The following is an 18012-nucleotide window of genomic DNA, read 5'->3' as shown; positions in this document are numbered from 1 at the left end:
AGGTACTGGTATATTGTAAAGATGATACATTTGGCATACATGACAACATTTTGCTACATCTTATGCCAGATGTCTGTTTTTTCAGGCTTTCTAGTATTTGAATAAGTTTAACAATTGTAAATGTACTGAAATGACATATCCTTGCAAGACAAAGACCCATATTGTGGTAAATGTATGCAGTGCGTGTGATAATGGAATACATTGCTGGTATTGTATAATTGTATATGAAGCACAGCCTTTGTATAGTAGTGTTTTTTTATTTCTGTACAAAGGATCGAATTCTGAAAAAGAAGGGACTTGCCATACAGTGACGAAGCACAGGGGCATAATTACCCTCTTCAGACACCAGCAAGCTGCTTTTGCAATCACAAGCAGGCGAGGTCCAGCTCCCAAAGCAGTGCGATCACAGGTGACAGAGTTGCCTGCAGGAAGCAGTAGCCATGGGGCTTCAGATTCTGATGAGGTACATAGTTTGCAGTGGTGATGTATATTGGCTTAACAAGTTGCAATGCTTGCTTTTGAATTATTACCAGTACCTCATACAGTGCCATCAATTTACACAACGTAAAAATATATTGTACATTCACCACAGTGCCTGCCCTCCAGGAGCTTACAATCTAAGGTCCATATCTGATTCATGCATACACCTACTAGGGCCAATTTAGACAGGAGCCAATTAACCTACCAAGTCTTTGGAGTGTAAGAGGAAACCGGAGTACCTGGAGAAAAACCACACAGGGAGAACATAAGTCCATGCAGGTAGTGGCCATGGTTGGAAATTGAACAAATGACCTTGATGCTGTTAGGTGAAAGTGTAAACCTTAAAAGTTACAGGTGTCTGAGTAAATACTTCAAGAAATACTATTGCCATGACTAAGACCTGACTGCCAGAACGGGTTGGTTGTTGGACATGTTTTTGCAATAAAGGATAACCCTTGTTGGATGTCATTCCAAGTGCTGACTTCTCATGCGATTCTCCTCATGTGAAATGTACAGAATTTTGGGATCCTATAACATTTTAGGAACTATTCACTAGTCCTTTTAGATCTATCTATGCCCAATCCTCAGGTGAGAGGTATGAGACCCTCCAGGTTTCTGAAAACTGGATGTCCTCTACAGATGTAGCACTGCTTTGGGCTTTGCATTTCAAGTAGAGATGTCATATTTTCTATGTTACTGGTGCACATCAATGAGCTGCTGTTTAAAAACACTTTAAAGGAAAATTATAAGGGCCTGTGAATGGGCCCTCAAGTGCTTGTGTAGGAAGGTCAATTTTATCTAAGCTGTGTACTTTCTGATAACTTTAAGCAAAATATTTAATCCCATGATCTGTGCCCCCACGTATGTCCAATCTTTCCTAGCCGCCAGCCTTTCCCATCTGCACAATAGATACAATTCTGTAAACATGCACTGTTTGAAGGAGCAGTAAAGTACAAACCTGTTGTGGAAGCAAGCAGTATTGAAGTATATGATGAGCAAATATAGCTGCCCTTCATGTTTATAGCTAAAAAATGTTCTAGAAAATTAGGTTTATTAAAACACTGTTAGGTTAAGCTGATCCCTTTTTCATCGCGCTGACGGCTGAGTTTTATTTACGTTAGTTGGGCAACGGCCTTGCCTGGAAGCTTTTTCTTTCCTCCTGTAGTCCAGTGGTTCTCAACCCTGCCCTCAAGTACTCCCAACAGGCCATGTCTTGGGAATTTCTCTTATAGCTGTCCAAATTACCAAGCCATTGACTGAATTTTAAAGCACCTGTGCAAGATGAAGGAATACCTGCAAACATGGCCTGTTGTGGGTACTTGAGGACAGGGTTGAGAACCACTGCTGTAGGCAGTAGTATAGCTCATAACCAGTCCTCCCGTAGACGGCAGAATAACCCGAACACTAGTCATACCTTTTAGTCTTGCACAGCTGTACATCTCTTGTACTAAAATCACTTACTCTGCTTTCATTGCACACTGTGAGCTTCTTAATAGGAAATAGAGGCTGCAGCAAGTCGGTCTACCTAATTTCCGGGCTGGAGGATGTCCTGCATCATCTAGCTGCATCATCTAGCTAGCCCCTTTATCACCAGCCTTGCTGTATCTTGCCCACTCCTTTCAATCATTCAGCTCACTTTGAGTCATAGTGGCTTAGGATCTCATCCGGATGTTTCCTAGGAACATTCTTCCAGGAGCCAGCCCACTGCTTACATTGGCATACGGTGCTGTGTTTTCACAAAGCATAGAGAACGGATATCCAGTGATGACATCACTGGGTCTAAAATAGGATGTGTAATAGATTTTATTTAAAGAATTTTATTTAGTGTATTGAGTGTAAGAGTGCTAAAACTGAAGTTCATTATGCGTATACAGTATATGAATATACTACACCCCTCTTCCACTCAGGATTTAATTTTGGACTTTGCATAAAATACTTTAAAGGGGGGAGGTTTTGGGACTTTAAATGAGATGCGTTTTTAGCAGTATGTGTGTGTATATGTATGTATGTGTGTGTGTGTGTGTGTGTATATGTGTATATGTGTATATATATATATATATATATATATATATATATATATATATATATATATATATATATATATATATATATATATATATGTGTGTATGTATATGTTTCCATAATAGCCAGGCTTAATTGCCAACCAAAAAGTCACTAAACCAAATTAATCTGTCTAGCTGTATGCATTAAAAACAGAGGTTTAGTTGCATGTATTTGCAAATACCTGTAGTAAGCTGCACTGGAAAAACAAAGTGCTCTTTTTTGCCAGACCAACTATAGGTAGGGGCGGTTTTAGGAGATCACCTGCCCCCTCTATCGATTAGCACGCCTGTGCTCCTTTTTAGGAGACTTTAAAATTCATAGTTAGGACTGCAGCGCTTTTTTTTTTTTTTTTTTATATCCCCCCCCTGTTGGTTGAACTAGATGGACCTATGTAAAGAAAAGAAAATCTGCGTTGATTGACCATTCTATACCGGTGTCAATCTCTTGATGAGGGCAAATATAGTAATCGCTACTAGCGCTGGTATAGAATGGCAGATTCAGCTTTTTTCTTAAAAATGGTTCCCAGATTTTGTTTTGTGAGATTGGCCATCCAAACATAGATCCACTATCAAACAAAGTAAAGCTATGTATGTAGAATTTTAATGTAATGTTAATGGCGATTAGAGTGCCGTTATTGAAAAACCTATATTCCACATGTTTCATTCCTAGGCTCAGAAACAACAATTATTTCAGCGAAGAGGTGCAGAATTCACTCTGGCTAAGATTGCCAAACACTTTGCCACAGACTTGCCTACTGGATTACCTCATCTCTGGGAAGCAATGGTTGGACCTCTGAAGAACTACATAAACGTTGACCATTTTGGTGGGTTATAGTGTTCTTTCACTTCAATGCTTTTACAAACAGTGCACACTGCCTCCGACCAGGGGAATCCTGAGCTTTTTCACAGCTGGGCTCCTATGAATTGGTCTCCAGAATGCATAGAAACAGCTAACTTTGATATCTATAATCTAGAAGTCCAGCCTGAACTTGTTTGGCTGGGCTTCTCTTATGGGTCACAGGCGTGCAATTAGTTTTGCACTCCTGTGACCCGTTTTTACCAGAGAGCGCACTGAAGTCCGCTCTTTGCTGACCTCACATGGACTGATGCCTGTCTCCGCCTCTGAAAGCCTGAGATAACTGATCCCCCGCCGCTCCACAGCTTTGCGCTCCCAGTCAGCGTGGTGAAGGGAGGAGAGCTGCTGATTGACAGTCGGCAGCTCTGCGTGCAGGGATCTGTGAGAACGGAGCCATCTGCGATGTTGGACTCGGTTCTCAGTGCAGATGCAGCATCGGACAGATGCAGAATTCACCTAGGTAAGTATGACTGTGCAAAAAAAACAACCCATACGTCTCCTTTTTAAAGCTGGTTTGGCTAGGGGTATTCAAATTGCCTTTTCTCCTAGGCGTTGAGAGTAATTTGTGTTTTTGTGCAGTAAAGTGAAATAGAAGTGCGTCCATTATAACTCCTACAATGATTAAAGTTTATGCACATGCATGCAAGCTAGTTTGCTATGACGCCTTTTTGTGGCCTTTTTTAAAACTGCTATGACGTGCTAGAAGGGAGTGACAATCCCCAACCATTTTATATTTTGTGTAAGAGGCATAAAGATCTTAAAACGGTTGCTTTTGGTTTTACCCCCTCAAAGTTTGGCGATAAACTCCAGTTTTTGCATAAATGTTTAAAAAGCTATGGACTTGTGGTGTGTGTTCCCCACAAACCCTTGACTTGGCACTGTAACCCTATAAAAGCTAAGATGCTTTAAAGTGCTATGTTTTATCTATATAATTCGCTCTATTTTTCCTTTTTATTTATTTTTTTTTAGACGGAAAGCTCTTGTTAGAAAAAGGAGACGATCATGCACAAGAGCTGGTTAACAGCCTCCAAGTGTTTGAAATTACTGCTGCTTCTATGAATTCCAAGCTTCACCCTCTGGTAATCCCACATACAAGTCATAATGTACAATTATCTATGTCTTCAATAGACGATGGAGGGAATGGTAATGTTCGTGGTGCATAAGAGTAATACAGCCTTAAACCACAGATGCATTTTGAGAACCACGTTGAGTGGAGCAGTTTCACTTTTAGCGTTGACAGTACTGTTTGTGTGCGTTGTTTTTTTTTCTCCCAATTACCCTCATTATTCTTTAGACCAAGTGAGTTTTCTCACACTCCTTTTACACTGAGCACAGCAGCTTTTATGTACAGGTCTTGCCATTATTCTGCTGGACACCCTAACCGCAAGATCTCATAATTTCAGCAGTTTATTCATAGATGATGCCACAGACGACATTGGGTTGGTTCAGAGGCTCAGGAAAGTGTTGGTGCTGTGTGATATAAAGCATAGGACTGTAGGAAGAAAATAAAAATGTAATTTGGTAAAAAAGATAATTGGACATTTAGAATTGGGGTGAGTGGGGTAGTTGGTGCACAGTCATCCTAATATATACCTATTTCTAAAGTCTCCTCCTTGCTTCTTTTGGACATGACATCAAACCCCCCCCCCCCCCCCCCCCCCCCGATAGTCTGCATCTAAACAAAAAAAAGCAATTAAACTGAGCACACCTGTTAAATAACACCCAAATGTGCCAATATATACATTGCATTCTTTTTAGAACACTCTGGGAGCCATCAAATAAAAAAGCACTTGATTAGTCAGTTAATTACTTCACATATTACAATGCCATGCATGTATATATGTCATTGTATAAACTATGGGGGTACCTCCATCTCTTTTTAGACTTTTAAACTTATAACAAATATAGCAGACTTTACCAGTGAAGGACAATCGGAGCAAAATACTAAATATCTTACAAAATGTAAATTTGCACATTTTAAATCAAAATTGTATAGCTCTATACAATGTAATTGATCGAATAATTGGATAATCTGTTTAGTATTATGTCGGTCAATGCGTTTTACATTTGCACTTCTTCAGGGCCTTGCATCCTTGACTAGAAACAGATCCTGTTAAAAAAATATATATATATATATTTGTTTTATCTTTTAAAATGCCTTGAATGTCGTGGGCTGTTGGGGTACTCTGGCCGTGTATAGGCAACTCTGCGTGTCTGTATTTAATTGATGTGATGCCCCAAATGTTGTAAAAAATGTGCCAAGCTTACCGCCCAAAAAAAATGGTTATATCCTTGTTCTCCTCAAAACTGATACGTATTTAAAGGGGTTGTAAACGTTTATCTTTTTATTTTCTAAATTGGTTCCTTTAAGCTAGTGCATTGTTGGTTCACTTACCTTTTTTCCTTCGCTTTCCCTTCTAAATATTTTTTTTTCTTTGTCTGAATTTCTGAATTACTGAACACCTTACTGAGGAGGAACAGGAAGTAAGAAATTCAGACAAAGGAAAACAAATATTTAGAAGGTAAATCGAAAGAAATTGTAAGTGAACCAACAATGTATTCGCTTTTAAAGTAACCTATTTAGAAAATAAAAAAACAAACTTTTACAACCCCTTTAACAAAAATGAACTTCAACTTTAAAGGGGTTGTAAAGGTTCGTGTTTTTTATTTTCTAAATAGGTTCCTTTTAAGCTAGTGCATTGTTGGTTCACTTACATTTTCCTTCAATTTCCCTTTTGTTTCTTCTTTCTTTGTCTGAATTTCTCACTTCCTGTTCCTCCTCAGTAAGCTATTCTGGCTGACTAACCCCCAGCCAGAATGGCTCGGATGATGGAGGCAAGCTTACAGGAAGTGAGAAATTCAAACAAACCTTTTAGAAGGGAAATCAAAGGAAAAGGTAAGTGAACCAACAACGCACTAGCTTAAATGAACCTATTTGGTGTCTTTCAGACATGTGACCATTTTTTGCATTCTGTTTTGATGAAACCCAGATTTACCTGGTAGCTCAGCATTAATCAGGCTGTAAAATTGGCAATTGTGGAGTAAGATATTGTGCAATTGTTCCTAAATTGACTGCTTCCTTACCAGCTGCTTCAACATCTTCCTCATCTGTTCACCTGTCTACAACATCCGTACACTGCAGTGAGGCACATGGCATCTCGATGTGTAGGAGTTTTGAGCCGTATTGCTACCATGGAAACAATGAATGTCTTTTTGGAGAAAGTTTTGCCTTGGCTCAGTGCCATTGATGATAGCACAAAGCAGGAGGGTGCAATTGAAGCTCTGGCCTGTATCCTTTGTACTTGTTTGTATTCTTAAGAAAAGAAGAACTGGAGTTGCGCTCAAAAAACGTGACTTGTCAAAAAATAGTGAACACTAAAAAGTCCCAAAAGAGGAAGAAAAATCTTCTTTAATCCAATATCAACTCTGTGAAAGTTCTGTGTATAATCAGATAATTATATGGAATCACAACGTGTAGAAATATCCGGATCAATGTTCCCTGAGAGTGCTGACCCTTACCAGATATTCAGATCCAAAGGATCAAGCCAAGCGGATTAGCCACACACCTGGGCTGCATAGGAGATCGGGATCTTGATAAGGTATTCCCAGCAGTGGATCAATGGAACATCCAGAAAGCACATAAAAAATAAAAAACTAGATCGTGTGATATTGTCAGGTATTCACACACAAAAATTCCCCTGTGACTGGCAAACGGACAGTGTGACATGCAAACCACCACCTAAAAACACACTGACCCTTACCAGAGCTCTAGATATAAACAAACCGAAAACACAGGGGGGATATGAGCAGCCACTGGAAATGAATTCTCCCACAGACAATCCTCGGATTCGCCAAAGTGTACCAGATAATCCGCGGTCATAGAGAAGAAAGCTCACAATGGTGTGATAACGTTTAAGGCATTTAATGGGCAAAATTGTAGTACACTTACATAAAAAGGCTTTTAAAACAGCACAAAAGATCCGGCCGGTAATAGAACGTGTAGTCCTCAGAATTTCGGTGACGTCAGTACGTCTCCTCCCGACGTTTCGTCTACTAAGACTTGCTCTTAGTAGACGCAAGTCTTAGTAGACGAAACGTCGGGAGGAGACGTACTGACGTCACCGAAATTCTGAGGACTACACGTTCTATTACCGGCCGGATCTTTTGTGCTGTTTTAAAAGCCTTTTTATGTAAGTGTACTACAATTTTGCCCATTAAATGCCTTAAACGTTATCACACCATTGTGAGCTTTCTTCTCTATGACCGCGGATTATCTGGTACACTTTGGCGAATCCGAGGATTGTCTGTGGGAGAATTCATTTCCAGTGGCTGCTCATATCCCCCCTGTGTTTTCGGTTTGTTTATATCTAGAGCTCTGGTAAGGGTCAGTGTGTTTTTAGGTGGTGGTTTGCATGTCACACTGTCCGTTTGCCAGTCACAGGGGAATTTTTGTGTGTGAATACCTGACAATATCACACTATCTAGTTTTTTATTTTTTATGTGCTTTCTGGATGTTCCATTGATCCACTGCTGGGAATACCTTATCAAGATCCTGATCTCCTATGCAGCCCAGGTGTGTGGCTAATCCGCTTGGCTTGATCCTTTGGATCTGAATATCTGGTAAGGGTCAGCACTCTCAGGGAACATTGATCCGGATATTTCTACACGTTGTGATTCCATATAATTATCTGATTATACACAGAACTTTCACAGAGTTGATATTGGATTAAAGAAGATTTTTCTTCCTCTTTTGGGACTTTTTAGTGTTCACTATTTTTTGACAAGTCACGTTTTTTGAGCGCAACTCCAGTTCTTCTTTTCATAATATTTTTTGTTTGTATAAACATTTTGAGTTTGCAGCTGTTTTTTATTGTTATAGATAAGCGCACTTTTTTCACTTTTTGCATTGTTTGTATTCTTGTTTTAAAGCTTTCCTCTCGCCTACTTTTGTTTGATATTGTAGCTCGGATGTATTTAGTGGAACATTTATAAATCGCACATAAAGATCATCATTTGGAGGGGGGAGGGTTATAGTGAACTTGAAATGGCTTTCTGGTTTTAACATATCTGTTTTACTAGTTTTATGAAAGGTTTCTAAACTACCTCCTTACTTTTTATAATTTGAGCCTTAATTGTACAATACAAAGGTGTAATGGAACAGCTGGAGGTTGGCATTGTTCCATACATTGTCCTGCTTGTTGTGCCGGTATTGGGTAGAATGAGTGACCAAACGGATAGTGTTCGCTTTATGGCAACGCAGTGTTTTGCAACTCTCGTCAGGCTGATGCCCCTAGAGGTAAGTCAAGATATTCTGTACAGTTTGACATTTTGTCTCCATTCTTTCTGCTAAGCTACAGTATTGCAGGTACTTTTGTTTTAAAGATAAAGAATTTTTCTTAAAGCGGAGGTCCCACAAATTTTTTTTTTAAAATGCCATCGGCTACAAATACTGCAGCTGCTGACTTTTAATAGACACTTACCTGTCCAGCACGCCCGCGATGTCGGCAGCCAAAGTCAAGCAATCGCTTGTCTCTCGCCTGCCCTGCCGCCATCCTCTGAGGGAATCGGGAAGTGAAGCGTTGCTGCTTCACTGCCCGATTCCCTACTGTGCGGCCAGTCCTCACTGGTACCCGCTGTCTCCTGGGACCAGTGGTTTTCCCAGAAGACACTGGGGGGGGGGACGAGGGGGAAGGGGCGTGACTCCTGCGGGAGTCTATTCCCAGAAGTGGGTGCAAATACCTGTATTATACAGGTATCTGCACAGCCCTTCCCCCTGAAAGCTGCCAAATGTGACACAGGAGGGGGGGAGGGTTTCCGAAAAGCAAGGTTAACTTTTTGTGTGGACCTCCCGCTTTAATTTTTAAACTGATAAACCAAAACCTTAGCTTTGTAATTGTGGGCTAGGGTTAGAGCTTCTGGTTGTCATTGTTGCCATATCTGTAAAGATTCCTTATTTCTTGTCACTATAATATCCCTACAGAATGCTGAGAGAATAATTATTTGAGGACTCCCTCTGATCTGGTGGTGGTAGCTGTTAGTGGTGCTGTAATGGTCTGTTACCATTCAACAATTCCCTTTTTACTTCAGTTTGGGGAGATGCAAAAAAAAATAAAAACTCACGGCTGACATAAATGATCATTAAAACCTGTCGGAAGTTAGAACCCATCCTACTATTTCTAAAATAAGTGTTGGCAAATATGTGAGCGTGGCTGCTAGAGCAGGGTCTCCAAACCATCTAAAAGGGGGCAGTTCAGACTTTAGGGGAGCTAGACTGGGGCCTTTGGGGTTAATAAAGGGTCCCTGATGTTTGTGGGAAAAAACATGCCCCATCTTTGTCAGTGAGAGGAATTGTGCCCCATTATTGGTATAATTTGACCCAATTGTCATTGAGACAATTCTCCAAACACAGCTGATCACAGATCGGGGTAAAGAGCCAATTACAGCGGCTTGGTGTGACCACAGCAGATCGTGAAAAATGTTCTAATGCTTGCAGCAATTGTTGATCCTAATTGAATTTGGTTCCACTTTATTATATCCGGTCGCCTTGTTTTTATTTGTATAGTATCTGATGAATCCAGTCATTGCCTATATCTTGGCATTATGTATATTAAAAACTGTGTGTGCCTTTTGAATTTTACCACCACCTTGAAAATAATGGATTCTCATCACTGTGGTTAGTGCTCAAAGTTCTAATGCATTTTGATTGAATTTTAGCTTTTAAGCCTCTGAATCACTTTTGGTGTTGGTTTTAGGCTGGAATCTCAGATCCACCCAATATGTCAAGCGAGCTAATTAAACTAAAAGCCAGAGAGCGCAACTTCTTGGAGCAGCTGCTGGATGGAAAGAAATTGGAAAATTATTCAATCCCTGTTCCAATAAAAGCTGAGCTCAGGAAATATCAGCAGGTAATATGCCAGGAACCTTTACACTTCCTTCAGGGATTTCACTACCAGAAACTCTGGCATGTTCTGTGTCCTTCAAATGACAGTGCTAAAAATTACTGCCCATCTTTAATTCATAGTACGTTTTTTTTTTTTTTTTTTTTTTATGGTTTTGCATTTGGCTAAATATAGTATAAGCAGGATGTACTGCCATTCTTGTAATTTGTGGGTTATGAGTTGGGTACAGCTAATGATGATTACTGTAGAAATGTTTTTCTATCGCAGCTTACCTTCTCTATTTATAAAGTTATTATAAAGCAGGAGCTGAAAATGTATAAACGCACGATAATAAACTGTGTCAAGGATTAGGTTTGCTCACATCCGTGCTTGTGTTTACACAGCTTTCCACACCTTGCAATCGCCTTTACCAAAAACACTGACGTAAGCTCACAAGGAGAATAGAGACTGATTAAAGATCGCATTTTGTTCATGCTATCAGTGCTCATGCTAAACAATTTTATGCTTTTTGTAGCGTGTTTTTTTTTTTTTTCCCCCCTTATTCTTTTCAAGGCTCCAACTGAATAAAAAAGACCTCAAGCCACTGAATGGCTTTGATAATAGAAAATGTATTGGGTTACAGTGAAGGTCTATGATGGCTGTGCAAATGATTGACACATTCACATGGAAACTTTTTAAGTTTATTAATAAATAATAATCTCCCTAATGTATGTTTAAAGACAACTGGTGTAACTAACTAAATGTGACATGGTATGTGCTTCTTGCAGTCCTCTTCTCTAAAGAGCTCAGAGGAGAAGCAGTGCAAGGAGCAAATATGCTATCAAGAACCATTCCAATGGGAGAAGGCAAAGTAATTGAGCTAACCAGTCAGCTTTTGCTTTTTTACTGTCCAAGCACAATTCGTGGGTTGAGGACCTAGTTGTAATAAATGCAGTAGAGAAATGTCAGGTCTATAGGCTGGCTGTGCTGTGTGGCAGAGCTGTGCAATTTCAGGAATGAATAGACAGAAATACAACTTGGTTGGTAGGTAAAAACACATATGTATACCTGTGAAATGTAGTATGATCATGCAGAAATATAGATCTTTAAAAGAGAAGTATGGTATTTTTTTTATTGTATTTATTTATCCAGGTGGATGCAGCATTGGACCGATGCTGCATCTCTCTCCTGCCGTCTCTGCACTGAGAACCGAGTCACCGAACACCGCCGATGGCTCGGTTCTCTCAGCTCCTCCACGCCCCCATGCATAGGAAAAGTCCAGCCAAACGAGCTCAGGCTGGACTTTTCCCTTTTTTTTTTTTTTTTTTTTTTTATCAAGTATTCTATTGTAGCAGTAAAATGCACAGAGATTTTCCCAAAGAAAGCGGTATACTTGATTTACTACTTGACTCCTCTACTTGCCTTATGCTGCAACAATAAGGGCAAGTTGGACTAAAGATTGTTTTTGGAATGCCTTACCTAGCACTGTATGTCACGTTTAAAATGGAATGTGCCCTCACACATTGGATAATTGGTGCTCTGAGGGTAATGCACTTCTGCTAGCACTTTGACACTGTCTTGCCTGTTGTGGGGGATTTACTTTTTGTTCTGGAGATGCCAATCTAATAGTGAGGGAAATCTAAAATGTTACGCTTGTACCAGAGTAGGTGAAGGAAATCTCTCTACCTTTCCTGTTGTCTGCAGTACAGAAAATTGGGGGGGGGGGGATAATCCCCCCTTGGTGGGGACACAGACAACACTAAAAGCCTTACAAGAATTTTATCCTTTACTGTAAAAATTATAATTTTAAAGATGCACTAAACGGATACTAGAATCTTTTTAAACTGAGTGCAATTGTTTCCTTTTAGGATGGAGTCAATTGGTTGGCCTTCTTGAACAAGTATAAATTACATGGCATCCTGTGTGATGATATGGGACTTGGGAAAACTCTACAGTCTATATGTATTCTAGCAGGGGACCATTGTAACAGGTACGGCATTACCAATTGTATACTCATGTACTGTAGCTTGTTGATGGGCTGAAGTTAACCTGTGTTTTTGCTGTGGCAGATCTAAGGAGTATAACAGAAGCAAATCCACAGACTGCATGCCTCTTCCATCTCTGGTGGTGTGCCCACCAACACTGACGGGCCACTGGGTAGATGAAGTCGGGAAGTTTTGTCCTAAAGAGTACCTCCACCCATTACATTATACTGGTCCACCCACAGAGCGTGCCAGGCAAGTACACCATACTACTACTATTACTCAACTACCAACTTCAACCACTCGCTACCTCTGTGAGATTTGTAACAATTTGATATGACTTTAGTGCTACTTCAGCGAGAGGGGCTGTCCATGTCACAGGTAGGAACAGTGATGTTATGAACAAAAGATTCATATTTTTTTTTTTTTTAATCCAACAAAAGTTTTATTTAGTTTGCAGAGGTACAAGGCATACATAATCCCCTCGACATATCGGGGACATAAACAAAATAGAAATAAAGATCAAAGCTAAAATAACATGTACAGATATAGCAACCCCATTCTGGAGGTAAACCCCCCCCCCCCACCACCATCACTCCGGACAGCACTCTCGTGACATCCACTCCATGTCTCACCCAACATTAATACCCAGCAACCTATCCATCACCAAGTCCACCGGGGCTAGGCCCGGTACAAAAGATTAATATTTAACTTCTTTCAGGCTCAAGTAGTGCCGATATAGACACACGTACGATTTGCCACACAATTTCAGTTAATCTATAGCAGTGAAATTGTGCTGAAGTCCTGAAAAAGTAATACATAAACGATTTCTCAAATTGTGCAACTTGAAATTGTACCCATTAAGACACTGTCATAGAAACACATTAGGTGTTTGTAAATCGCATGTCATACCTGAAGTCGTACTGGTGTGACAGGGGCAGAAGTGGACACAATTTTCCTTTAGAAAAGTTAAGTTATGAAAAATGGACCCTTTGAACATGGAGTAAATGTTAATTGATAAAAGAAAATGGCACCTTAAGCAAAATCTTCCTTCCTCCAGTAATATAGATCGTGTAAAGCAGAATTCACAAGTTTAGGAAAGGGCTTCAAGCGGAATTAAACTCTGCTTTTAAAGAAGTCCTAGATGGTTTATGCCATAATGTGCAAGTCCTGGCACATTTTGACAGACCTGCCTATCAAAGGAAGCCATTCAGTGCTCAGCTGTCATTGCTTCTGCTTCCGCTGGTCAGACACTTTCATCTTCACCCAGTCTTCTGCATTTTGCTTTCTGCCCAGTTTAAATGTCTGGGCCGCGTTGGAGTCACTCCCGTACATGCATACAGTAATCTCCTCTCAGCACAGTGATGTACATGCCTGCTGACCTCTGCATGTGCATCTCCTTGTACATTACAGCTGACAGGGAGAAGCATGTACGACAGACTGGTGGGGTCTCTTCTGTCCTTTAAAAATCTACCTGTCAATTGTTTTTAAAAAGGAGTTTAATACCACTTTAAAGCAAATATTTTATGATATTGTAGATTAACCTTATTCTTAGATGTGGTGATTGCATTTGTTTTTTTGGGCTTTACTCTATTTTCACCTGGTAATCTGGCCAGTATGTCCGTCTGTACAACAATCTGTCCTACAGGTGTATTGGTTTACAGGGATGAGACACTAACCATTTACCACTGACAGGGTTGCTTACAATGGTCAGTTTTTATTCATTTAAAACCTTCCAGAGTGGGGGGCACTAATACAGGTGGTGTGTTTTACTGTCCAGATGAGTACAGAGGGGGAAGCCAAAAAAAAGTAATGCAGTCACTGAAGAATTGGTAACCTGCCATATATAAAGTATATTTTTGGTTTTAATACTACTTTAGAAATGGTAATCATAAGCCAAGACCTTATGAGGAGCCTGAGAATGGTGTGAAGGTGTTCTTGGTACACAGTGGACATTGACAAGGGAAGAAACCTCACAATTTCTGCATAATTCGCCTTTGTGGACCAAGAGAACCAATATGATGGGGGGGGGGGGGGGGATATGATGGGGGGGGGGGGGGGGGGGGGAATTGGTGGTACTAACAGAGTAGTTAGTCAGTATGATTTAGGTTGTAGGAGATACAGAATTACTAACGAGTTGAAATCCAATACAGAGTCAACCAAATCTTAATGTTTGCGGGGCAATAAATTATATACAGAAGGGAGGACCGTATTCCAGTCTTTACAGGCATTCATATCCAAGAGCCATAGAAATCCAGCATAATACTACAGTTACATAGTTCGTCAGGTTGAAAAAAGACACTGGTCCATCCAGTTCACCCATAAAAAAAACATACAATCCCACACACACTGCTTTAATGTAGACCTATAAAAATTAAGTGTAAACATCGTAAACTTCATCCCAGTCCGGCTCACCCATATCTGGAAAGTCTTTGTACCATTGTACAAGAGAAGTCTAGAGTGTTTTGTTTCCCTGCAATAAAGTACCATAAAAGATATTTTAAGTGAGATGACTGTAGAAGTTCTTTTGTCGAAGATAGATGGCCTCTGGCTTAGCCATGTATTTGCCATGTACCTATGTGGGACATGTGTCCAGGCCTGTAGTCCGATTCATGTTTGCTATTGTGTAGTAAGGAGTGATATGTTTGTATTGCAGGTTACAGCACCAGGTTAAAAGACACAACCTTATTGTGGCTTCTTATGATGTTGTGAGAAATGATATTGACTTCTTCAGGTATTGTATTGTATTAAATTACCAAATCCAAGCGCTGTCTTAATTCTTGTAAACGTGTCTATAGTGTATTTTCCTTTACCCTGTTCACTGATCTAATAACATGACCTAGAGATCCAGTCTGAGTACAGTGTTGGTTAGCTTGTATATCTTCATTGTATGGTACATGGCACAGTACTTGTGAACCCTGGGTTATTGGCTCATACCTTAAAGTGATTGCTCATTTCCTTACATGGTGACCTGCTTCAGTGCTCGCTACTACAACAAAAACAGTGTATTCAGATCTGTTCAGCCTTGGTAAACCCTTGAGAGCCAGACCCCATGCTGTGGGGACCGCCTGTAACATTGATTCAGGTGCTGGATTTGGCACAAATGCTCCAAAATGCCAGGCCCCTTCCCCCAGCATCACAATTTCTACCCAAGATTGATCTTAATATGCCTAGAAGAGCTGGGCAATGGAAGAGAATGGGGGCGACCCACAGACTGCGTTAAAAAAGGCTGCAGACAATTTCTCAATCCCAGGCTGTGATACACCTGGAGCTGAAAATATTGTAGCTGCTGACTTATTGGGACACACCTGTCCTGTACATTTTTTTTTTTTTTGCCTTTTTTTTATATTGGTGAGGGGTTGGAACTTCTGTCGATTTTTCTATTGATGCTTTCATGTTTGAGCAATTCCATTCCTGCCCTATTGACACACAACAGTAAGTGAGGATGGATCTCTCCGGTGGTAACAAAAAAGGCAATCAAATCCTAACTTTCCTTATACAGGTGATACTGAAAAAATTAGAATATCGTGCAAAAGTTAATTTATTTCACTAATGCAACTTAAAAGGTGAAACTGATAAGAGGTAGACTCATTCCATGCAAAGCAAGATAGTTCAAACCATTATTTGTCATAATTGTGGTGATTATGGCTTACAGCTCATGAAAACCCCAAATCCACAATCTCAGAAAATTAGGATATTACATGCAATCAATAAAATAAGGATTGTACATAGAACAATATCGGACCTCCTGAAAGGTATAAGCATGCATATGTACTAAGTACTTGGTTTGGGCCCCTTTTGCAGCAATTACTGCCTCAATGCGGCGTGGCATGGAAGCGATCAGCCTGAGGCACTGCCGAGGTGTTATGGAAGACCATGATGCTTCAATAGCGGATTCTTCAGCTCTTCTGCATTGTTGAGTCTCATGTCTCTCATCTTTCTCTTGGCAATGCCCCATAGATTCTCTATGGGGTTCAGGTCAGGTGAGTTTGCTGGCCAATCAAGCACAGTAATCCCACGGTCATTGAGCCAGGTTTTGGTGCTTTTGGCAGTGTGGTCAGGTGCCAAGTCCTGCTGGAAAATGAAGTCCACATCCCCATAGAACTCGTCTGCAGAAAGAAGCATGAAATGCTCCAAAATCTCCTGGTAGACGGCTGCGGTGACCCTGGACTTAATGAAGCACAGTGGACCAACACTAGCAGATGACATATCTCCCCAAATCAACACAGACTGTGGAAACTTCACACTGGATTTCAAGCATCTTGCAGTGTGTGCCTCTCCATTCTTCCTCCTTACTCCGGCTCCTTGGTTTCCAAATGAGATGCAAAATTTGCTCTCATCAGAAAAGAGGACTTTAGCCCAGGTAAGACGCTTCTGACATGGTTTGTTGTTCAGGAGTGGCTTGACAAGAGGAACATGACATTTGAAGCCCATGTCCAGGATCTGTCTGTGTGTGGTGCTCTTGATGCACTGACTCCAGCCTCAGTCCACTCCTTGTGAAAGTCCACAACACTTTTTGAATGGACTTTTCCTGACAATCCTCTCCTGGCTGCGATCATCCCTGCTGCTTGTGCACCTTTTTCTTCCACACTTTTTCCTTCCACATAACTTTCTATTAATGTTTGGAAACATCCAACTTCTTTTGCAATTACCCTTTGAGGCATTTCCTCCTTTTATGGAGGGTGTCAATGATGGTTTTCTGCACAACTGTCAGGTCAGCAGTCTTTACCATGATTGTGATTCCCACTGAACCAGACTGAAAGACCAATTAAAGGCTCAGGACACTTTGAGCCTAGAATATTGTACCTTTTCACAAAATTCTAATTTTCTGAGATTGTGGATTTGGGGTTTTCATGAGCTGTAAGCCATAATCATCACAGGTATGACGAATTGCGGCTTGAACTATCTCATATATTCGTTTCAGCTTTTAAAGTTGCTTCAGTGAAAAAAATGAAATTTTGCACGATATTCAAATTTTTCCAGTATCGCCTGTATATCCAAAACTGAATATGGGGAATTTATACTTTTAGAGGTCAAGCGGGAATCCACTAGTGCTGGGTGTTTTCAGAAAGCATAGGTGTATGTCAATGATGGAGTTGCATACAGGACATCTAGATATGTTGGAGCCCATTTTAGACAACATGTTGGCTTGGAATTTAATTTTGTGTGCTCTATTGACTTTGTGTCAATGAACATATAATGTACAACAATGTGTTTAATTTCTGAAATCACAAATGGGTAATACCTAGTGATACAGTCCAGGGTGTAAACAAGATACTCCATTGCTTTTGGTACGCCCCTACTTACTACTTCCACTTGCTCACATACAGTATTGCAGACATTCTTAAATCACATTCACTCTTGCAGTGTCATTTTTGAAATTCTAGTACCTGTCCACACAGGAACCTTATATACTGTAACATAACTTTCTTTCAGAAATATGAAATTTAATTACTGTATATTGGATGAAGGCCATGTAATTAAAAACGGCAAGACAAAATTGTCCAAAGCTGTGAAGCAGATAACGGCAAATTACAGAATTATCCTTTCTGGAACTCCAATACAGGTATGTTTAAAGTGGACACAGATATTTTAAAGTGTGTGTGTGTGTTTGTTTTTTTTTTTTTTTTTTTTTTTTGGGGGGTTCACCAAACGTTCTGGTTTTGACCATTTGTTGATTTGAAGCCAGACTCCAGCCAAAAAATGTAATTTTTATTTGTGGGAATGGGGAGTGTTGGCACCTCTGTTGGGTT

The 18012-nt window shown here is 40.2% G+C and overlaps 1 protein-coding gene across 2 annotated transcripts in view; it reads left to right on the top strand.

Moving 5' to 3' along the window:
* The window catches only part of BTAF1 (B-TFIID TATA-box binding protein associated factor 1), a 98953-nt gene that overhangs the window by 63523 nt on the left and 17418 nt on the right, over nucleotides 1-18012 (top strand). For both annotated transcript variants that reach the window (XM_040361808.1, XM_040361807.1), the window contains exons 21-30: nucleotides 273-463; nucleotides 3214-3367; nucleotides 4369-4478; nucleotides 6487-6688; nucleotides 8547-8695; nucleotides 10152-10304; nucleotides 12146-12267; nucleotides 12347-12514; nucleotides 14916-14993; nucleotides 17696-17825. In XM_040361808.1, coding sequence (XP_040217742.1) covers nucleotides 273-463; nucleotides 3214-3367; nucleotides 4369-4478; nucleotides 6487-6688; nucleotides 8547-8695; nucleotides 10152-10304; nucleotides 12146-12267; nucleotides 12347-12514; nucleotides 14916-14993; nucleotides 17696-17825 — 1457 coding nt within the window. The remainder of the gene's footprint in view (nucleotides 1-272; nucleotides 464-3213; nucleotides 3368-4368; nucleotides 4479-6486; nucleotides 6689-8546; nucleotides 8696-10151; nucleotides 10305-12145; nucleotides 12268-12346; nucleotides 12515-14915; nucleotides 14994-17695; nucleotides 17826-18012) is intronic.

The sequence above is a fragment of the Rana temporaria genome, chromosome 8 (assembly GCF_905171775.1).
Source record: "Rana temporaria chromosome 8, aRanTem1.1, whole genome shotgun sequence".
NCBI classification, from domain to species: domain Eukaryota; kingdom Metazoa; phylum Chordata; class Amphibia; order Anura; family Ranidae; genus Rana; species Rana temporaria.
The sequence above is the reverse complement of the archived record's forward strand: the minus strand, read 5'-3'. Positions and strand labels throughout refer to the sequence as shown.